The 19245-nt window shown below is 56.5% G+C and overlaps 1 protein-coding gene across 4 annotated transcripts in view; it reads left to right on the top strand.

Annotated features, from left to right (window-relative positions):
• The first annotated feature begins 413 nt into the window (after positions 1-413).
• The window catches only part of CACNA1S (calcium voltage-gated channel subunit alpha1 S), a 91502-nt gene continuing 72670 nt past the window's right edge, over positions 414-19245 (top strand). For 2 of the 4 annotated variants that reach the window (XM_078849776.1, XM_073320165.2), the window contains exons 1-2: positions 416-3646; positions 13696-13801. In XM_078849776.1, coding sequence (XP_078705902.1) covers positions 3486-3646; positions 13696-13801 — 267 coding nt within the window. In that variant the 5' untranslated portion in view covers positions 416-3485. Of the gene's footprint in view, positions 3647-13695; positions 13802-19245 lie in introns of all 4 variants that reach the window. The other 2 variants (XM_078849778.1, XM_078849777.1) reach the window with 2 other exon arrangements.

Here is a 19245-nt window from a genome sequence, read left to right as displayed (position 1 = left end):
TGGGAGTACATCCAGGAGAGCCGCGAATGCCAGGGCAAAGTAATCCTTTCACATGCTTGCTTTTAAACCATGTATAGTATTTTAAAAGGTACACTCACCGGAGGTCCCTTCTCTGCCTGCCGGGTCCAGGAAGCAGCCTTGGGTGGGTTCGGGGGGTACTGGCTCCAGGTCCAGGGTGAGAAACAGTTCCTGGCTGTCGGGAAAACCGGTTTCTCCGCTTGCTTGCTGTGAGCTATCTACAACCTCCTCCTCCTCATCATCATCTTCTTCGTCCCCAAAACCTGCTTCCGTGTTGCCTCCATCTCCATTGAAGGAGTCAAACAACACGGCTGGGGTAGTGGTGGCTGAACCCCCTAAAATGGCAAGCAGCTCATCATAGAAGCAGCATGTTTGGGGCTCTGACCCGGAGCGGCCGTTCGCCTCTCTGGTTTTCTGGTAGGCTTGCCTCAGCTCCTTAAGTTTCACGCGGCACTGCTTTGGGTCCCTGTTATGGCCTCTGTCCTTCATGCCCCGGGAGATTTTGACAAAGATTTTGGCATTTCGAAAACTGGAACGGAGTTCTGATAGCACGGATTCCTCTCCCCATACAGCGATCAGATCCCGTACCTCCCGTTCGGTCCATGCTGGAGCTCTTTTGCAATTCTGGGACTCCATCATGGTCACCTCTGCTGATGAGCTCTGCATGGTCACCTGCAGCTTGCCACGCTGGCCAAATGGGAAATGAGATTAAAAAGTTCGCGGTTCTTTTCCTGTGCATCTGAGTTGAGAGTGTTGTCCAGAGCGGTCACAATGGAGCACTCTGGGATAGCTCCCGGAGGCCAATACCGTCGAATTGTGTCCACAGTACCCCAAATTTGACCCGGCAAGGCCGATTTAAGCGCTAATCCACTTGTCAGGGGTGGAGTAAGGAAATCGATTTTAAGAGCCCTTTAAGTCGAAATAAAGGGCTTCATCATGTGGACAGGTGCAGGTTTACATCGATTTAACGCTGCTAAATTCGACCTAAAGTCCTAGTGTAGGCCAGGGCTATGATTCTAATTCCAAGCTGCTCGCCACACCCCAGCTGGCCACGAGATGTCCCCAGAGACCCTCCCTTGCACAAACAACTGCTAGTGGCACAGGGACAGGGCTGAGATGCTCAGAGCTCCCCGCCGGGGCTGCAGCCGTAGCTGAGCTCATAGGTTGAATCCCAAGTGACATGGGGACAGTGATTAGTGGGAGAAGGAGGGAGGGAGGGCAAAATGGGGTCCCACTCAGGATTGCAGTCAGATGTGGTGAACGCAGCCCATGATGCCTCCAGGGACCCCATCATTTGTCAGGGGTTGGAAGGAATATTTGACCCTAAAATACAGGAAATGATTGGAGGTGTGTGTGTGGAATTAATGTTGCTAATTTTACCCCTTTACAGCTGAGCTGATGCTCCCAGAGCACGCAGCGATGGACGGGAACAGCTGCAGCGTCTCCCCTCCCCCCATTGGTTAGCAGGCCTGTAGCTATGGGATTCTCCTTCAGGACTGTGTTGCACCGGGGCTGCTGGCCCGTGAATTGGGATGCTCCCAAGCCAGGCAGTTCCATGGTGGATGACATGATCCTGAGATGATATAAGCTGTAGCAGGGATACTCTGAGAGCAGCAGGGTGGTAGCAGAGTGGTTAGCACCTCCAGCTGCAAGGCAGGGAAAGGGGGTTCTGTCCCTGGCCTGTTGGCTGATGTGGGGCCAATCCCCAAATCGCGTGGGGCTGTAGTTTCTCTGCTTGTAAAATAGGGACACTGACATGTTCTTTCTTTGTCAAGTGCACACAGAGCAGAGTTAATAAGTGCTATAGAAGCATGAGAGATGGCTGTTTTGTCAGCTCTGCTGTGGATTTGCTGCATGACTATGAGCACGTTGCCGCTCCAGGCCTCAGTTTCCCCACCTGTGAAATGGGGATAATACGTCTGACCCATCTTTCTAAAGAGCTTTGAAATCTGCAGATACAAGGCTCTCTGTAGGTGCTCGGTATTATTATCTAGTAATGTTCTTAAAACACATCCAGGGTAAAGGCCCCTGTAGCAGGGCAAAGTTTAATTCATCTCCTGGAGTATTTAACTGTTTGTATGTAGACATTTCCCTAGGGGACATGCAGGCAGATCACACAGTGTAAAACTCAGCGATGGGAGGGAGGGGTAAGACAAGGTGTTGGGTGTTGGTGCTAGCCAGTCCTAGACCCTTTTAGGGGGTGAAATCCAGAACAAGCCCTATAGAATCCTTGAAATGTGGGGCTGGAAGGGACCTTGGGAAGTCATCAAGTGCAGCCCCTTGCACTGAGGCAGGGCCAAGTAAACCTAGACCAGCCCTGGCAGGTGTGTGTTCAACCTACTCTTAAAAATCCCCAATGATGGAGATTCCACAACCTCCCTTGGCAGCCTGCTCCAGAGCTTAACCACCCTTAGGAAGCACTGAATTTCCCTGGCAGCCGAGCGGAGGCAGAAGGAGACATGGGCTGTGTTCCTCGCTCTGGATGAGGCTAACGGCACTGCTGACCCCTCCTCCTTTGTGCCCCTCTGCTGGGCGTGCCTTGGAGAAGTGCCTGCTAGTTACAGTCAGGATCCAGGGGCAAATGCTCCGAGTTCGGCATGTGCTTTCTGTGGCTACTCTGCAGTGCGGAAGGAGACTTTCGGGGTTCCCGCCCTGGCGCGGGGCTCGGGAGATCTGTGTTCTGTTCCTGGCTCTGCTACTGTGGGACTTTGACCCAGATCTGCAAAGGAAGTTAAGTGCCTGATTCTCATTGAGCTCAGATGCCTGAATCCTTTCGAGGATCTGGCCTGCCCCGCTCTGTTCCTCTTCTGCAAAATGGGGATCAGAAGTCTAACTTCCTCCCACTCGTGTCTGGTTAGATTCTAGGCTTGTTGGGACAGGGATTCTCTCTCATGTACATGCAGCGCCTAGCAGAGTGGGGTTTCCATACACTCCCTGATTCTGGTTAATAACAACATTTGCTTTGACGGGGAATGTTTGTCCTAACAAACACACTGGCTGGAAGGATCACTGGAAAGCAAACACCAGACGGGAGAGGCAAATCCATTTCCTGGGGCAGAGGGCCAGGGAGAGAGCTGAAGTGGGATGAAGAGGGTTTTTCTTGGGGTATTTCCCTCTGGAAGTGGGTCCCTCACCCCCACTCCTAACCTGGAGCTGAAGCTTGGGAAGCAGTTACCGGCTTTGGGATAAGCAACAGCTGCTGGGCTTCTTTTGCTGTCTCAGGAACTCTGACAGCACCAGGGAGCGGGGACGGTGTCTAATTTTAAACTCATGCCTGGTGCATTCGTATATGTGTGAGTACACTTTCCAGCCACATCCCCCCCCCCCCGCCTTCCCCCTCTGCACCGAGGAGACTGGCTCGGCAGAAGAGAACCAGAAGGGGCTTCGGGCAGAGGACGGGGGTCTCAGCCGTGGGAGGAGGGGACGGGGGGAGAACGGCTAGAAGAGGCAGCTAGGGAAGGAAGATCATGGAGCCTGCTTCTGCCCAGGATGATCAGAAGAAAAAGCAACAGAGAGAAAAGTCGAAGAAAGCGGTGCCACCCGCAGCCCCCCGACCAGCCAGGGCTCTGTTCTGCTTAACCCTTCAGCACCCGCTGCGGAAAGCCTGCATCGGCATTGTGGAATGGAAGTATCCTTTCCGTCCAGGTGGGGAGGGGAGACGGGACCTGCGTGGGGGTGTCTAGAAACACGGGAGGCCGACACCCGGCAAAGCGAAGGGGGCATTGGAAAGCGTGCGGAGGGACTGCCTCAACGCAGCGGCGAGCTAGAGGAAAGTGTGTGCCCAAGGCACGGGGGAGAATGTTTGGGGCCATTTGGTGGGTGTGGATAGGTTTTTACATTTGGTGAGCGATAGATCTGGTTCCCCTGTTCCGGACGGCTGACGAAGTGCCTGTTTGTACAGTCTGTCTCGCTGGCGATGCGAAAGAGCAGGGGAGGCCAAGAAAAGGCTAAATATACATGAGAAGGAATGAGGGGCCCGATTCTGTGATCCCGCTGCACTCAGTGGCATAAAGCTGGAGTCAGGGAGATCAGGATCTGGCCTGTGTTTTCTTGGGGCGAGGTCGCAGATGGTAATTGATGTGCTCAGTGGAAGGGGGGCTGTTTGGGTGAGAGAAACGGAGGAGGTTTGGATCAGGGACACTGTGGCTTCTGTTCAGTCTCTTTGGTACCAAGCAAAGATGGGGCCATGGGAAATAATCGCAGGGGTTCCCCTCTCCCATGCGTTGTGCAGCCAGGCGAGGAGGGAGAAGGGGAGACGTTGCTTTCACTTCAGGAGGGAAGGTGCTGGCGGGAATCCAAGGAAGGCAGAAACCATCTTGGGGAAGGAATGCGAGCGAATCAACCAGCGAGGAGGAGAGAACCAACATGCAGGGTCAGGGGGCACCTGTGCCAAGGGTGCGTTGCGGGCCGGTGGCAGGAAGGTGCCGGGTGATTGGAGAAGCCGGGGCAGGGATCGGGGTGCGGTGGGGAGAGGATGCGCTTCGCTCGGGAGGCAGGAAAGGGGAAAAGGTGGAGGAGGCCCGGAGCGGAGCGTCGCGGAGAAAATGTCAGGCTGGGAAAGTAAAGTGTGTGGCGGGGGGAGCGACTGAGAGGGACTCTGCGAGCTGCTTGGAATAGCTCGCCCGCAGCTGCTGTCTGACATCACAGATGGATGGCTCTGCCTGCCCCTCCGCCATTCCCTTCTCTCTCCCTTTTTCTCTCCTTCTCCCTTTTTCTCTCCTTCTTGCTCTGTCTTTCCCCCACACCTTGCCCTCTCCATCCAGCACTCCCCTAGGCTCCCCTATCTCTGATCCCTGCTCTGCTAAAAGCTCGCTCTCGCTCAAAGAGGAATGAGTTCAGGCCCTGCGTGATACAGGGGGTCAAACCACATGGCCCCATTGGGCCCTTCTGGCCTCACATTTGGACCCTGGAGCAGGGATGAGGGCACGGCAGCTCAGAGGGGCTGGGAGCTAAGCCCTGGGGGGGCTGAAGTGGAGCCCATGCGGGGCGGAAGAACCTTTTGTGTGTTTGGATTCTTGTTACCCTGGAAGGGGTGAAATTGTAGTTACAGACTTGGCTGGAGGCTGGGCCCCATCGCCACCTCCAGCCTGTGTGGGGAAGGCTGAAGGTTGGGGGCCACCTCAGAGGAGGAAAGGGAGGCAGGGAGTGTCTGCAGTGCCAGGCGTGGCCTGCAGAGAGTGCTACAGGGCAGCTGCGGCTGCTTCCTGCTAATAGCCCGAGGCCGGGAATTGGGAAGAGATTTAGGCACTGCTGTGCTCAGAAGCCTACATATCCTTTTCAGTAGGGACTTGGGCGCCACAATCTCCTTGGCAGTCAGCGGCATTCTGTCTCCAACCGTGTCCATCGCTGAATATATGTAACGAGCTGGGCCTTGCTCCATTAGCTCAAATGACGGAGGCTGTTGGTTTTAGGACCCCGAGGGGCCCAGATTCACCCCAGGTGTACTAGGCTGCAGTCTGGCCATCAGGCATGTCGTATGGGTCCTTTCTTGACTTGAGGGCGCTATCCCACTGCTGGGGAAATCAATGTAACAAGAGAGGGGGGGGGTCGTCCTATGGGCACACGCTGGCTGGTTGGCCATCAGTCTTCTCTCTCGGACTCGGTACTGAAGCACTGTGCCAGCCGGGTGCCCCACGCTGCTGGATCAGACCTGAAGTGTGGGGCACGTCCGTCGAAGGCTTTGTGGTACCTTTTGGAAGAAATGGCGCACGGGGCCTTTGACTTGGGTACGCTCCAGTTTGCCACGTTTTGCCTCGTGTGGCAAATTGCCAGTACGATTATGATGGGTCCCACGCTTCCTCTTCTTGGGGGGGTGGGGGGGAGTTCAGGGCTCAGATTCCTGCCCCTGAACTAGGGTATTTACTGTCCCACTAGTAACCCAGCAATGGGTAGTGGAGAAGGAGGGACCCAGGCCTGCCCTCTACTCCAGGTCCCAGCCCAGGGGCCCTTGGGTTAGCAGTAAACCACTTGAACTCGTGCTTCCTTCCCCTGGGCTACTTCCCTCTCCTGCTCTTCAGCTTGTGGGGCTTCCTGCCCTCTCTTTCTGCACAAGCCGGGTGTCTCTTTACCCAGGTCTTGGTCTTGGCTGGGTCTTGGTCTTCTAGCCAGCCACGGCACTTCTCCAAACTCTCCTCCACTTCCGCTCCTCCAAACTGCTCTCTGCTCCAACTGCAAACCACTCTGCTCCAACTCCTTCCCCTGGCTGATTGAAGCGGGGTGGGGGTTATCAGGTGACTGGCTTCAGGTGCTTTTAATTAATCTATAGAAACCTTTCTTCCCTCTACAGGGAATAAGGCTTCTCCTCATCCTGGGACTTACATCTCTCTCCTAGATCACTCTCCTGCTGTCGCCGTCACCCTGGTGTCCTGCCCCGATACAAAATGGCAGGACCTCCTGCCACCTTCGGAGGGTGAGGAGCCCCAGTGGGCCGGCCTCTATTCCACCTTGGTCCCGAGGCCCGCCGGGGATATCAGTTGGCGGCTCCTTCACGGAGCCGTGAGCATGGGCATGTTCTTGGTGCGGTTCACCCCTATACCAGACACCTGCCCCTTTTGTGGCGTAAGAGAAACCCTGGTGCACATATATCTGGAGTGTGCCAGGCTGCAGCCCCTATTCCGTCTCCTCACCAATATTTTATTACATTTTTGGCTGCACTTTCCCCTTCACCTCCTTATTTATGCACTCCCTATCCGCGGCCCCACAAAGTCACGGGGCTCCTGGTCAACCTCCTTCTGGCGCTAGCTAAAATGGCCATCTATAAAACCAGAGTGAGGAGGTTGGCCGATGGAGTCTCCTGTGACTGTGGGGCCCCTTTCCGATCCTCGGTCCGTGCACGTATCTGGGCAGAGTTCCTCTGGGCGGTGTCCACTGACTCCCTTGATGCCTTTGAGGAGCAGTAGGAGCTGTCCGGGGTTCTCTGCTCGGTGTCCCCGTCCGGTTCCCTTCATTTGACCCTTTGACTGCACTCCTGTCCCTGTTATTTCATTAGTTGTCCCCCGCATTTATTTGGTATCCAGGTCCTGTGGACCCCCCTCTTAGGCTGGGGGGGATCCTTTAGCAGTGGATGGCTTCACCCCTTTCCCGGATCCCAATAGGATCACTCTCCTGCTGCCTTCTGGCCATGCTGTATCACACTCCTTAAAATCCTTCCTGCATCATAGCTGTTATTGACTCCTCCTCCCTCCCATGCAGTGTTCCACCCCAGAAGTGGCTGCATTTCAGTGGGGAGTGAGCAATCCCTGTCCTACCCTATGCAAAGGGCTATGGGACCTGGTGTTGTTGTTTTTTTATCCTTTTAATAATAACGCTCTGGGCTGCCTTTGCCAAAGGCTGTCTCACTGCTTTACAAACATTTAATGAATTAATTCTCACAACTGCCCCACGCGGCTGTAACGGGAGTAGTGCCCTGAAGCTGCACATGGGACAAGAGACACCGAAAGCAGAAGTGACTAGCTCAGGGTCAGCCTGCAAATCAGCAGCACATCTGGGACTAGAACCTATGACCCTTAGGTCACTGCCGTAACCTCAGAACCCTGGTAGCCATGAGAGCGAATGGGTCTGCTATGTCCAGGGAGCTCTAGACTGGAAGGAGGAAAGAGACAGGTGCACCAGCAGGAAGGTCAAAGAAGCAGTCACTGCAATCAGGGTAGGGGACAGCATGTGTGTGAGAGAGAGTCCTCTGCAGCATCAGGTTACACTGGTACCCACAATGCAGCAGGTTCTATTTATACCCACAATGCACTGGGTACTATTTATACCCACAATGCGCCTGGTTCACCTGGTTTATTGCTTTGGGGGTTGCAATGAGAGGAAGTGGCCTAGTTTTGGCCCACTCAAGGTAGCATTTGCTCAAAGATCAGGCCAGTTGCTTGGTAGGGGGTTAATTGTAACCGAGCTTTGTGAGCGTTCTGGGGGTGTATGGAGTGGAGTTTGTGAGTGTTGGGGTGCTGGGGGCAGCGGTGTGGGGACATGTGCCCCATTACTGGTATACATGGCACCTGGATGCCACCCTCGCTTCCCAGTGCTCAGAAGACAGGTTGCTTATCCGGTGCCTGGTGGAGCTTGCTCCCTGTCATGCCCCAGAGAACCTGGCCATAAAAGCCAGCAAATTTCCAGGCCTGGTGTGATTTAGGCTGCAGCTAGAGACAGGTTTATGATGCGGGCTGCTGCTGCTGCCAGGGCAGAGGTGATGCTCTCAAAGGGCTTTACCGGAGTCATAAATGGAGAGAAGCCAGGAGGGAAACCTGCCCCCACAGGATCCCGAGCGTCTGTACTGGTTTAACTTGGGTGCATTTGCTGCTAGCGAAAGGGGCCAGGCTGGCACCCCTCGGCACTTCAGCCGCAGAGGGGTTAAGACCCGGACATGCAGTAGGTTAGGTCCAGAATCAGGAACAGAGATCCTGGCTCCTAGGCCCCTGCTCCAGCCAGTAGGTAATACTCCCTAGAGAAGTATCTGAGAGGGAACTATGTAGAGTAAATTCCCAAATAGCAGAGGCACAGAGAACGGTCCCAGGCTCCTTCCGTCCTTGCGGGACAAAAGGCAGCCCATGCAGTGGGCGAAGCAGGGGACCAGGAATCAGGATTCCTGGGTTCTGTTTCCATTTCTGCCACTGACTTTGGGTGTGACTTCAGGTGGGTCGCTCGATCCCTGTGTCCCTCCTTTAACTCTTCCGGAGAAGGGGAGACTAACCTGAGGGAAGGGGAGGTTTCATTCGTTGTACCAACTCACGAGCGCTTTCCCTCTGCAGATCTTCACACGCCGGGCAGAGACAGGGCAACATCATTATTTCCAGGGAGCAAATGAGGGAAATGAGACGGTGGGGAAGGGACTTGAGTTTTTAAAGCCCTGAGAGCCTGGGACGGAAGGGCTACCAGAGGCTGCTGATGGTGATTGACAGTAAAGTGTGGGGTGAAATATACAGACTGCCAGCATGTCCACCTTGGGCACGTGACTAAAATTAAGGCAGTAGAGGATCATCTTTAGCAGCCAGTGGCCTCCTTGTCAGCTGATTACAGCAGGTCTAGGCAGCAGGCAGACGCTGAAGGGCTGGGAGATTTAATCCACGGGGCGAAGGGGCTGGTTCTTTGTGGAAAGACATCATCACGGACATACATGGCTCTCTTTACCAAAGATATCTAAAGAGCCGCAGGTGTTTTGTTTGGCCTGTGTAACAGGGCTGCCTGCCCCTTTAAGGGCTGGAGGCCTGTGACCAGCTGGCCCTGTTCACTAATAAGATCTAGCCGAGGGGAGACAGGTGCTTAGCTCACTCTAAGGAGGGGCAGGGACGTGGGGTTTGCAGAGAGATGTTGCAGCAAAGGACAGTTGCTGGCAGGAGCCGCTGGAGAGAAGCCCCAGGCACTGTGGCTGGGTAGAAAGCTCCAACTGGGTCAGTTTTGTTTTCCTTGGGTGAGTTTGTGGTTGTTGGGATAATAAATGGAGCTCAGAGGGAAGGGACTAAGGACGGAGGCATCAGACCTTGTCCTCTGCACTGCTTCTGCTTTATGCTGTTCCCCCCGGGTGCAGAAGCGCGTGGGACAATGCTGCAGAATGGGCCAGCACGCGGTAATTGAAAGATGATTCCTATCAATCCCTCCCTGTCCCCACAGCCCTCATCAGGCAGATGCTTGAGCAAACGGGTGGTTTGCACCATGCCCTGGCAGGCAGAGACTCGGGTGGGCCCAGTTGAATTCCAGGGAGGGGAGGAGTGCCTTGTTGGGGGTCTGGCCCCGGGGAGCCCCACTCTGAGGATCAGTTGCCCGCTAAACTCCCCTGCAGGGTGAGTGTCCCAGGAGCAGCGTGGCCGTCGGGGCCCAGCCTGTCATCACTGTGGATGGTCCTCAGCCGTGCAGTGGCAACAGGTGTGATGTGATCTTTAGCCTAATGGCTGGGCCACTCCGGCTGTCACTGTCTGCAGCAGCTGACGTGTCTTAGGCCTTTGCCCCATCCCCTAGCCAGGCCACGCTGCTTCCCCTGGATGGAATCTTTGCCGTCTTGTTTTCAGCCTGGCCCCATGAAAGGAAACCCAGCATGCTCCATGGGTGGGATGACAGAGGGACACAAGCTGTGTGACCTGCGACACCTCCTCCCCAACCTCCCCCCCTATCTCCGATCCACCTCCACATACACGGCGGGCACAGGATAGGCTCTCCCCAGCACCGTCCCCCGGGCTGTTGAGCAGAGGGGTGACTGGATCTGCTAGATGGCTGGAGAGCATTTGGATTGTTTCCCTTGTAAAATTGCCCAGCGAGCATCACTTCCTGGCCCTTCCCGGGGCTCTGGGTCCTGCCTTGGCAGAGAAGCAAGTGGAGATGTTGATTCAAGAGCCTGCTTTCGTTTTGCTTTTCCTGTCTCTGTCACAAGGGAGCGGAGAGGAGTCCCGGGCCAACCAGGGGGCAGGTAGGTGCAAGGCAAACCCCACACACCCAGCCCTGTCCTCCAGCTCCCCAAACACAGCTCTGCCACTGCCCCTCAGTCCTGACCTGCAGCCCCCAGACTTGCCAACGCCTTGGGGCCAAAAAGCAGCAGAGTTTGAATTTTCACAAACTTGGGCAAATGTGCATGAAATACTCCCTGGGGTGGGGACGCTTCCAGCCACTCCCTAAATGCAAAGGAATGAATTCTGTGCCCAGCTGTGACGCTTCACAGCCGGGGTACCTGGGGTGGGGAGGCACCTCGCTACCACCTGCCCTTTGCATGTGGGAGCCTTGTCTCTGCCCACCGGGGGTCAGCTCCTCACCTCCACCGGCACCCCAGGCCCTACCCTCTAGGCCTCTGCTGTCACTGAAGGGTTAGCAGTTGGCACATGCCAGGGGGACACTGGGCCCTCCAGGGGACAGTGGAGGTTGGAGTGCGCCGATTGCTCACCCACAGAGTGTTCCCAGATTCGCGGCACCCACAGCAGTCGTACACGCCCCCCACCAGCTCCCCAGTCCCGCCTCCGATGGCTTCGCACACGCTGGGTGTGTCCCGAGGGGCGCGTGCAGCAGTTTATTTGATGCGGAGCTGGGATTGCGCTGGTAGCACGTACAGGACGCTCCCCGTTAGCCGAACAGCAGGCGGGGCACGGATTTTATTGGAATAATCTAGCGGGCAGGAGCCACTCAGCAGCCGGGTGGCAGCTAGGGCTTGTCTTTCTCCTCCTCCTCGCAGTCCTGGCCGGGGGTCGCTCCCCTGACCGCAGGGCAACAGAGGAGCTGCCATGGGGCCGGTGACGGGGGGAGGCTGCGGTTTTGGCGGGGCAGAGCAGAGACAACCCCCCAGGCCAGGACTCTGCTCTGCCCTTCCAGGAACGCAGTCTTCCTTGCGCCTGCAGGGATCAGCTGTCACGGCCCTGCCGCAGCGCTGGGACTGGGAGCCCCCTGCAGCTCCACGGTCATGATAGTGGGACCGCAGAGGGCTCCATGGACGGCCGCAGGGTGGCCTCCCGCATGGCCAAGGGCTCGTGGTCCTTGTCACAGTCCTGGCCGGGTGGGGGGGGGGTCTCTGCTCTATTGTCTGAACTGCTGTGTTAGCCGTCCTGGCTTGTCACCCAGCATGGGAGACGTGCTGTGGAGGGCGTGTACTGGAAACCAACTGTTACATACAAAATAAAATCAGAGCACACGTTCTAGAACCTAGACTCGCTACTTTCATGTCGTACACAGCAAAGTTCGCCCCAAAGTCCTTCCAGCTTTTTACAGCCTGTGATCCTTGTTTCACGAGAAAAGTCATGCTGGCAGCTTGCCTCCTAAGTAAAGGAGCCCCCAGTGTCTCTTTTGCAGCACGGGCTATCTCAAAACAGTCCTTTGATCTTTATTCCTAACCCAGACCCCATGGTGCTAATTGCTCTGCCCTGTAGATTTTGCAATCTCTTGTCAATTTTGTAATCTAGATGAGTTTGTGGCTCCCTATGCAACTCGACTCCCACTGTGAAGGGACCACACACAAGGACCAGATGTGGAGATAAGTGTCTGTAACCCCTTCCTGAAAGGAACCTGTCTGAGATATGTCCCCTCCTGGTTACCTGCCTCAGCTCCGAGGCATTAAGAACGTAATTTTCAGTAGAGAGACATAATTCCTTAAATATTATCCATGCTTACATTTCAAAATGATTGTGACGACCAGTGGGCTACAGGCTTTTGGTGGAGACCATCTTCTGGAGTACTAACACGCACAGAGCTGACCCAGGAGATCCCTGGAAAACCCCCTGCACCTGCTGTGCCAGTTGGCATCAAGAAGTCACTGGGTCACAACAGCCCCACAGCAATTACGAATGTGTTCCCACATTTCCCCACATCAGCTCTGTGTCTCCCCATCAATCTTGTGCTCCTCTAGCTGCCCAATCTTCCCCAGCTCCCCCTCACTGCTGAGTCCCTCCCCAAGCCCCACATCTGCCCCTGGCTCCCCATGTCCCTCGGCTCCTTATGCAGAGGTTCTTCATCCCCCCCACCATTCCTAGGCCGGGTGGGATAGGGTGGCCAGGTGTCTGGATTTCGGACACCTGGTCGAAAAGGGATCCTGGCAGCTTGCACCTCTGACCGGGCCATTTGCTGTCCGGTTGGCGGAGCAGCACAGTGGGGCTGGTAGGCTCCCTGCAACCTCCGGGCTGCGTGGCTCCTGGGAAGCAGCCAGCATGTCCCCTCTCTGGCTCCTATGCTTAGGGGCAGCTGGGGGGCTCTGCAAGCTGCCCCCACAGCTCCCATTGGGTGGGAACCACAGCCAATGGGAGTGGCGCCTGTGGATGGGGCAGCATGCAGAGCCGCCTGGTCACGCCTCTGCATAGGAGCCAGAGGGGGGACATGCTGCTGCTTCTGGGAGCCGCTTGAGGTAAGCACCACCCGGAGCCTGCACCCCTGACCCGCTCCCCAGCCCTGATCCCCTGCTTCAGCCCTGATCCCCCTCCTGCCCTCCAAACCCTTCGGTCCCAGCCCGGAGCACCCTACTAAACCCCAAACCCCTCATTCCCAGCCCCACCCCATAGTTTGCACCTCCAGCCAGAGCCCTCACCCCCCCGCACTCCAACCCTCTGCCCCAGCCCAGAGCCCCCTCCCGCACCCTGAACCCCTCATTTCTGGCCCGATCCCAGAACTTGCACCCCCAGCTGGAGCCCTCACCCCCCGAGCCAGCCTAGTGAAAAGGAGTGAGTGAGGGTGGGGAGAGCGAGCAACAGAGGGAGCAGGGGATGGAATGAGTGGGGGCAGGGCCTTGGAGGTGGGTGGGGCACGAGGTGGGGTAAGGGTGTTCAGTTTTGTGTGAGTAGAAAGTTGGCAACCCTAGGGTGGGAGGAAGATGGGGAGAAGCAGAGGCAGGAACCCATCCCCGTTCACAGGAGAGGAGAAGGGGCACCTTCCCCAAGAGGTGGGGCAGTGGGGAAGGCAGCCAATCAGAGGCTTATTTCCCCCTAGACTGATGGGCTGTGCCTCAGATCTGTAAGAGGCTCTGAAACTGTGGGAGTGTTGGCTGGTCTGATGGCAACCGCACCCCATGTTATTGCAGCCCTGGGTCCTCCCCCCAAGCTCTGCCAGGGCCCCTCAAGTTCTGAGCTGCAGCACCCCTGGCTAGTCCATTCCTGGGTCTCTCCTGTGTAAATGTGGCCGGTGCCCTGGCATTGGATCAGCTGATGAGGTCGTTACCGTTAATTGGTGCATACGCAAGGACTGCGCCTCGGCTCTGTGCTTCTCCTTAATGACCACCCACAGACCCTTCGAGATCATTATCCTGATGACCATCTTTGCCAACTGCGTGGCGTTGGCCGTCTACCTGCCCATGCCGGAGGATGATACCAACGCTTCAAACTCCAGCCTGGTAAGAGACAGCCTCATCCTCGTGTTGTACAATCCTGCCCCCCGGCACCATCTTGCTCGCTGCAAAGCCCCCGAGGCAATCATTTTTCCTTCACCTGTGCTCCAAACTAACCTTTTATAAATAGCAGGGGCATCAAGTCGAGGCAGCATTAAGGGGCTGAGTCCCTTGCTCACTAATGTTAGCACCTGCCTGGCACTGAAATTTCACCCTCCGAGACACCGGCACATGAGCTGCATGGTCTCCAGTTATGTATTCGTGAAATTTACACCTGCGCATCTGAGTCCATGAGCAGGAAGGGAAGCTGGGACCCACAACACCAAGATACAGGCCTCTGCTCCCTGTTAGGTTGGGGAGGGAGTGGCTGGCCCCACAAGTGACAAGATGTTAATAAAACATCTCTGTTGCCTGTTAGCAGCATTAAACTGCTCCATTATCCCCTTTGACCCGAGCAGCTACTCAAATTCTGGGGCCTTGCGGGTTGTCCAGCCGGGAGCAGAAATTGACGATGGAATCTGAGATGGTCTGGTGTGTTTGTCCCTTCCTTGTAGAGTCCTGCTTTACTCCTTGTAAGACATGTGCCCCAGGACCCCAGGTGCGGGGACCGAAGCCTGAGCCCTGCCGCACTGGATGGGGAAGCAAAAGTTGAAGCTTTGGCCCCGGGGGGTGGGGCTCGGACTTTAGCTTTGGCCCCGGGCCCCAGCAAGTCTAACGCCAGCCCTGGCAACCCCATTAAAATCTGGTCGCGCCCCACTTTGGGGTTCTGACCCACAGTCTGAGAACTGATGATAGCCTGTCTTTGTCATTCTGTCATTTATGCTTACTGTCCTTGCTGACCTCACCTCGGGGGCTGACAACCAGCTGGCTCTAACATACGGTGTGTTCTGTATCCTCAAGGGTTTGTATTCAGAAAAAAGAAAGGTGATTAGAAAGGAGTAGGATTTTATCATTATTAGGTCCATGACAGTGGTACTGAAAGGCCACAACAGAGATCAGGGCCCCATTGTGTTGGGTGCTGCACACACATGTAATAAGAGACAGGCCCTGCCCCAGAAGCTTACAACATGAATAGACAAGACAGACAAAGGGTGGGAGGGGAAACTGAGGCCCAAAGAGGGGCCGTGTCTTGCCCAAGCTCACCCAGCGGAAGAGGCAGGGAAAGCACTGGGTCTCCCAAGTCCAAGTGCAATGATCTCTGGGGACAGTTAGTGCTGCCGTCTCGAGGTTTGCTTCAAACAAGCACCCAAAGTTCACAGGCTCATTTGAGCCTTACCCAAAGAGCTCAGATCTGTGAGACTGAGCTGGAAATCTCATGAGAGTGCCTGTAATTTCTGTTCCTTCCTCATTCGGTTAGGCTGGAAAGCCCCCCAAAACACCCTCTTTCAGGGCATTGTAACAAGCCTTTGGCCACTTAAGAATTGCAGAGTTGTCCATCTGTTTCACACCATGAGCGGTTAGAATTTCAGAGTGACAGCGGGCTCCTAATTCAGATCATTTTGCTCCAGAAAGCCCAGGTCCCTACTATCAGAGCAAAATGAAAATCTCCATTAGCTGTAAGCAGAGTAGGGCCTTTGGCACACAGTTGAGCAGTTCTGATTGCATCCAGTAGAGGGCAGTGGTCTCTCTCTCTCGCTCACACACACACAAACTGAGAGAGAAGTTTGCTGCAACTGCTGTGTGGCTACAGAAGAGCGAAATCCCCAGGGATCTCAATCCAGCCGCTACATTCCCATGAACCTTGAAACAAGGAAAGGAATCTGCACACGCCTCTGCCTGCTCAGACCTCCCCGGAGATGATAGAGTGTCAGAGCCAGGAGCATGTGCAGGGTCTGCGATTGCTGCTTTTCAAGTGAATAAATAACTGGTAGCTGACAATACCGCGGGGATCTGAGTGGGCGGCTAAGTTATGGCTGGGGTCCCGTGTAGGTCCCAGAGTTAAGGCCCCGCTGGCAGGGTTACAGAGGCCAGCCCTGATGGAGAAAAGCGGCAAGGTTTATGAGCGGGAGCTAAGGAGTCCATAAAGGGAAAGGCTCCTTGTAGGAAGTGTCACCTCCCTTTGCTCAGCTCCCAGGGAGAGTTATTGCTGCTTTGCAGCTTGTCTCGGGAGCCCTGGGATTCATCAAACAAGCCCCGTCACTTGTTTATGGGAGGAGAGGAGCAGTGGGTGTGGGGGCTGGAGCTCTGGGGAAAGCTGAGCGTGCAAGCCAGGAACCGATCCTCGGCTGTTTCCTATGCGTTTCCCATCCATACCCTCTCCTTCCCCGCCCCCTGTATGCATTCCTCTCCGAGTACCCCCCTGATCTGCGTAGGGAGCCGTTCGAACAGGCAGCCTTCCAGCCAGGGTCTCCTGACGTCGAGAGGCTGTTTGGGTTGGAAATACCCCCCCCCCCCCCGGGCACCGTTGGAAAATCGTCCGCCACGTGCTCTGGGCCTAATGCCTGGTGCTTCCATTCCTGCACTCGGAGCAGGGGGTTGAAACTCGTTGGGTTCTCAGGAGCCATCCCGGCTCCCAGTGGAACTGAGAGCAATCTCAGGGCTCCTTGGACTTGCATTCTGCTCCTAATGCCTCCCTATGAGCTCAGGGAAGCAGAGAACAGCTCTAGTGCAATGCTTTTTGTCCCCCCCCCCCGGCCCCGACATGCTCCACGTCGTCTGTCCCCCCCCCCCCCCCGCTGGGCCATGGGGAGCTGAGAGCAGAGCCTGTATAGTGAGCCAGCTCTGCGCTGGCTGGCGCGGGAGTCCCTGGTCCCATCACCCACGGCCCCTTGGCAATGCCAGACCGGGAGCAGTACTGTAGCTGCAGGTCCGTCCAGTATACAGCTCTTGTTGGGTTCGCCACATGAGTTATTCGGCAAATAATTTGGGGGGCCCTTGGTCATCTCCTCAGCTGCCTATTCAGCCAATACGTGGCCCTGACACACTGACAGTGCTTGTCAGGTGGGTTATTTCATGGGTATCCTCATGCCCGCCCAGCGTTCCAGTCGCAATGCCCTGCAGAGCGTTTGCAGAGGCAGAGGCAAGCCCAGGACCCTAGTCTGAGTTCCCAGCCCCGGAGAATGGATCAGCGAGGGCCCACAGCAATCCCAGGAGGTGCAAATCCGGAGGAGTTTTAGAGTGAGTGTCTGATCCCAAGGCTTGCATCCCCCACTAGCCTCTCACAGCTGTTGTTGTTATTTATTATCTGGATTACCGTAGCACCTAGGAACCCAAGTCGTGGCCCAGGACCCCACTGTGCTTGGCGCTGTACAAACACAGAACAGAAAGAGACTCTGTGCTCCGGAGAGCTGACAATTTAAGAGAAGAGACAACAGGTGGACACGGACAGACAGTACAGTACAAGGGAACAATGAATCCATCCTGGCCAGCATGGTAGGCAGGGATTTCAGCCTAGCTGTTAGGTTTTTTTGCAGGCATCCTGGCAAAGGAACGTGGTGCAGAGGGATGTGAAGGAAGAGAAGAGGGAGCTTTGCGGGTGTTTGCAGGGAGCTCCGCCCCAGCGGGAGGGGAAAGCACGGAAAATGTAACAGGAGGGCAATGGAGGTGGCCGTCATGGTCCAGCCGGAGGCAGGAGTCGCCGTCTGGAATCTCTGGAGTGGGTGAGAGGGAGGGTGGGGAGAGGCCCTGGGGCCATTGCCAGTGAAGACAGCTAGCTTATGTTCGATGCAGCAGGGACAAGGGAGGCAAAGACGGGGACGAGATGGCCAAAGCCACGGGCTTGGAGGTGACATCTGCATGGACATGAGCAGGGCTGGAGGACATTTGTCAGGAGCAGAGAGGAGGACGTAGCTGGGAAACGCAGTGGCCCATCTTCTCGACCACTCTGTCCGCTGTGGGCCACTGGCCCCTGACAGCTGGGCTGAGGGGCCCTTTCTTTATCCTGATTCTGTAAAGTCCCTGAGGGTCTCCTCTCCAGGGCCTGCCTTAGCTTTGCAAGTGAGACCTGATGGGATCCCCTCCCAGCCCTGGGTGCTGTGGCTCCAGGAAAAGAAGCCAGGGCCTGGTTCTACTCTCGCTCCCCATTCACACCGGCATAATCCCATTGGTGTCACTCCTGATTGACAGGGGGCTGAGTAAGGAGCACAGGACCATGCTGTCCACAGGCGTTTCTATCCTCCAAAGCATCAGTCTCTACAGCACTAGGTGCCCAAGAGGCAGTGTGGTCCAATGGGTGAGGCACTGGGCTGGGTGTGAGGAGACCCAGCTCTGCCACTGCGCTGCTGGATGCCCTTGGGCAACCTGGGGGTTGCAACACCATTCACTGCGCTGGCCCGCTGCCCCTCTGTATTGAGAGATGGCGTTGTGACCTGGCACACAGGGCATCTGTTGCTGTGCCGTGGAACACAGGGGCGTCCCCCAGGAACTTGACCCTTGGCAGCACCGGCTCATACACTGTGTGGGGAGACTTCCCAGCTGAGGGAGACCCAGGGTCCCTGCATGAGGAGGGAGAGGGACGAGCGGGGACCGGAATTCATACCCCTCCCCAATACCTGAACTGGCGTCCCTGCTAGAGGGGCATTGTGAGCTGAGGTGCCTGGAACGGACTGGCAGGTTGGCATTGACTCGCCCACCCAGGGGGCATGTTAGCCTGGCAGGAGGGGTGCTTACCCTGTGTACTTGGCACATAGGCGTGAGGGTCTATCCTACCCATGCAGGTCTGGATCCTGCAGGTCAGCTCGGTGGTAGGAAGGGCACCCGCAGCAGAGTCCCTCGCAGCGCTGTGGATGTCGGATTTAACTGGCCCATGGCCCACGTATGAGCAATTCCCTACATACATCCCACCCTGGAAACCCTGGTGTCTGCAGCGTCACCTGCTCCCCTGCCTTGCCCCCTATGTGTTACCAGCACGAATCCTGTGGCAGAGGGAAGAGTAACGCGCTGGCAGTAGGATGGGTGTCCTACTGGACAGCTATGAGACAAACACATGCAGTGCCGGGTTCACAGTGGCTCCATGGAGCCTGGTCCAGGCTCAGACGGGGCCCCGGCCTGCTCCGCTTGAACTGCGCCCCGAGACCCTGCTGGCTCCCCCTGCCCATCACTTGCTTCTCTCGGCCTGCCCGCCAGCTGGCCGAGGGCTCCTCTCCACCCCCTGCCCCACCCCCTGCTCCTCTCAGCCCCCTGGCCAGACCCCAGGGCACCTCCGGCTCTGCTCAGTCTCTGCTTCCCACCACCTGTGGGGCCCCACCTGTCTCCCCGGAGCCGAGCCGCCTGGGACTGGCGCAGAAGCCTGGCCAGTCTTGGCCGGTTGGGGGGGCGGGGAAAAGTGTGGGGGGCTTGGCTGGGCCCCTCCAGGCAAGTGCGTCTTGAGGGAGCCCGGCCAGGGCAGGTCCTGGCCTGGCTGTTCACGCCACTTCCGAGGGGCCGGAGCGATCCCCAGCCCTGGGACAGTCCTGGCCGCACTGGTATTTCAGCCCGGCAGACACAGTCGCCTCCCAGCAGGGCCGGTGAGT

The sequence above is a fragment of the Lepidochelys kempii genome, chromosome 21, assembly GCF_965140285.1.
Source record: "Lepidochelys kempii isolate rLepKem1 chromosome 21, rLepKem1.hap1, whole genome shotgun sequence".
NCBI lineage: Eukaryota > Metazoa > Chordata > Testudines > Cheloniidae > Lepidochelys > Lepidochelys kempii.
Note: the sequence above shows the minus strand (reverse complement) of the source record. Positions and strands in the feature narration are given on the sequence as shown.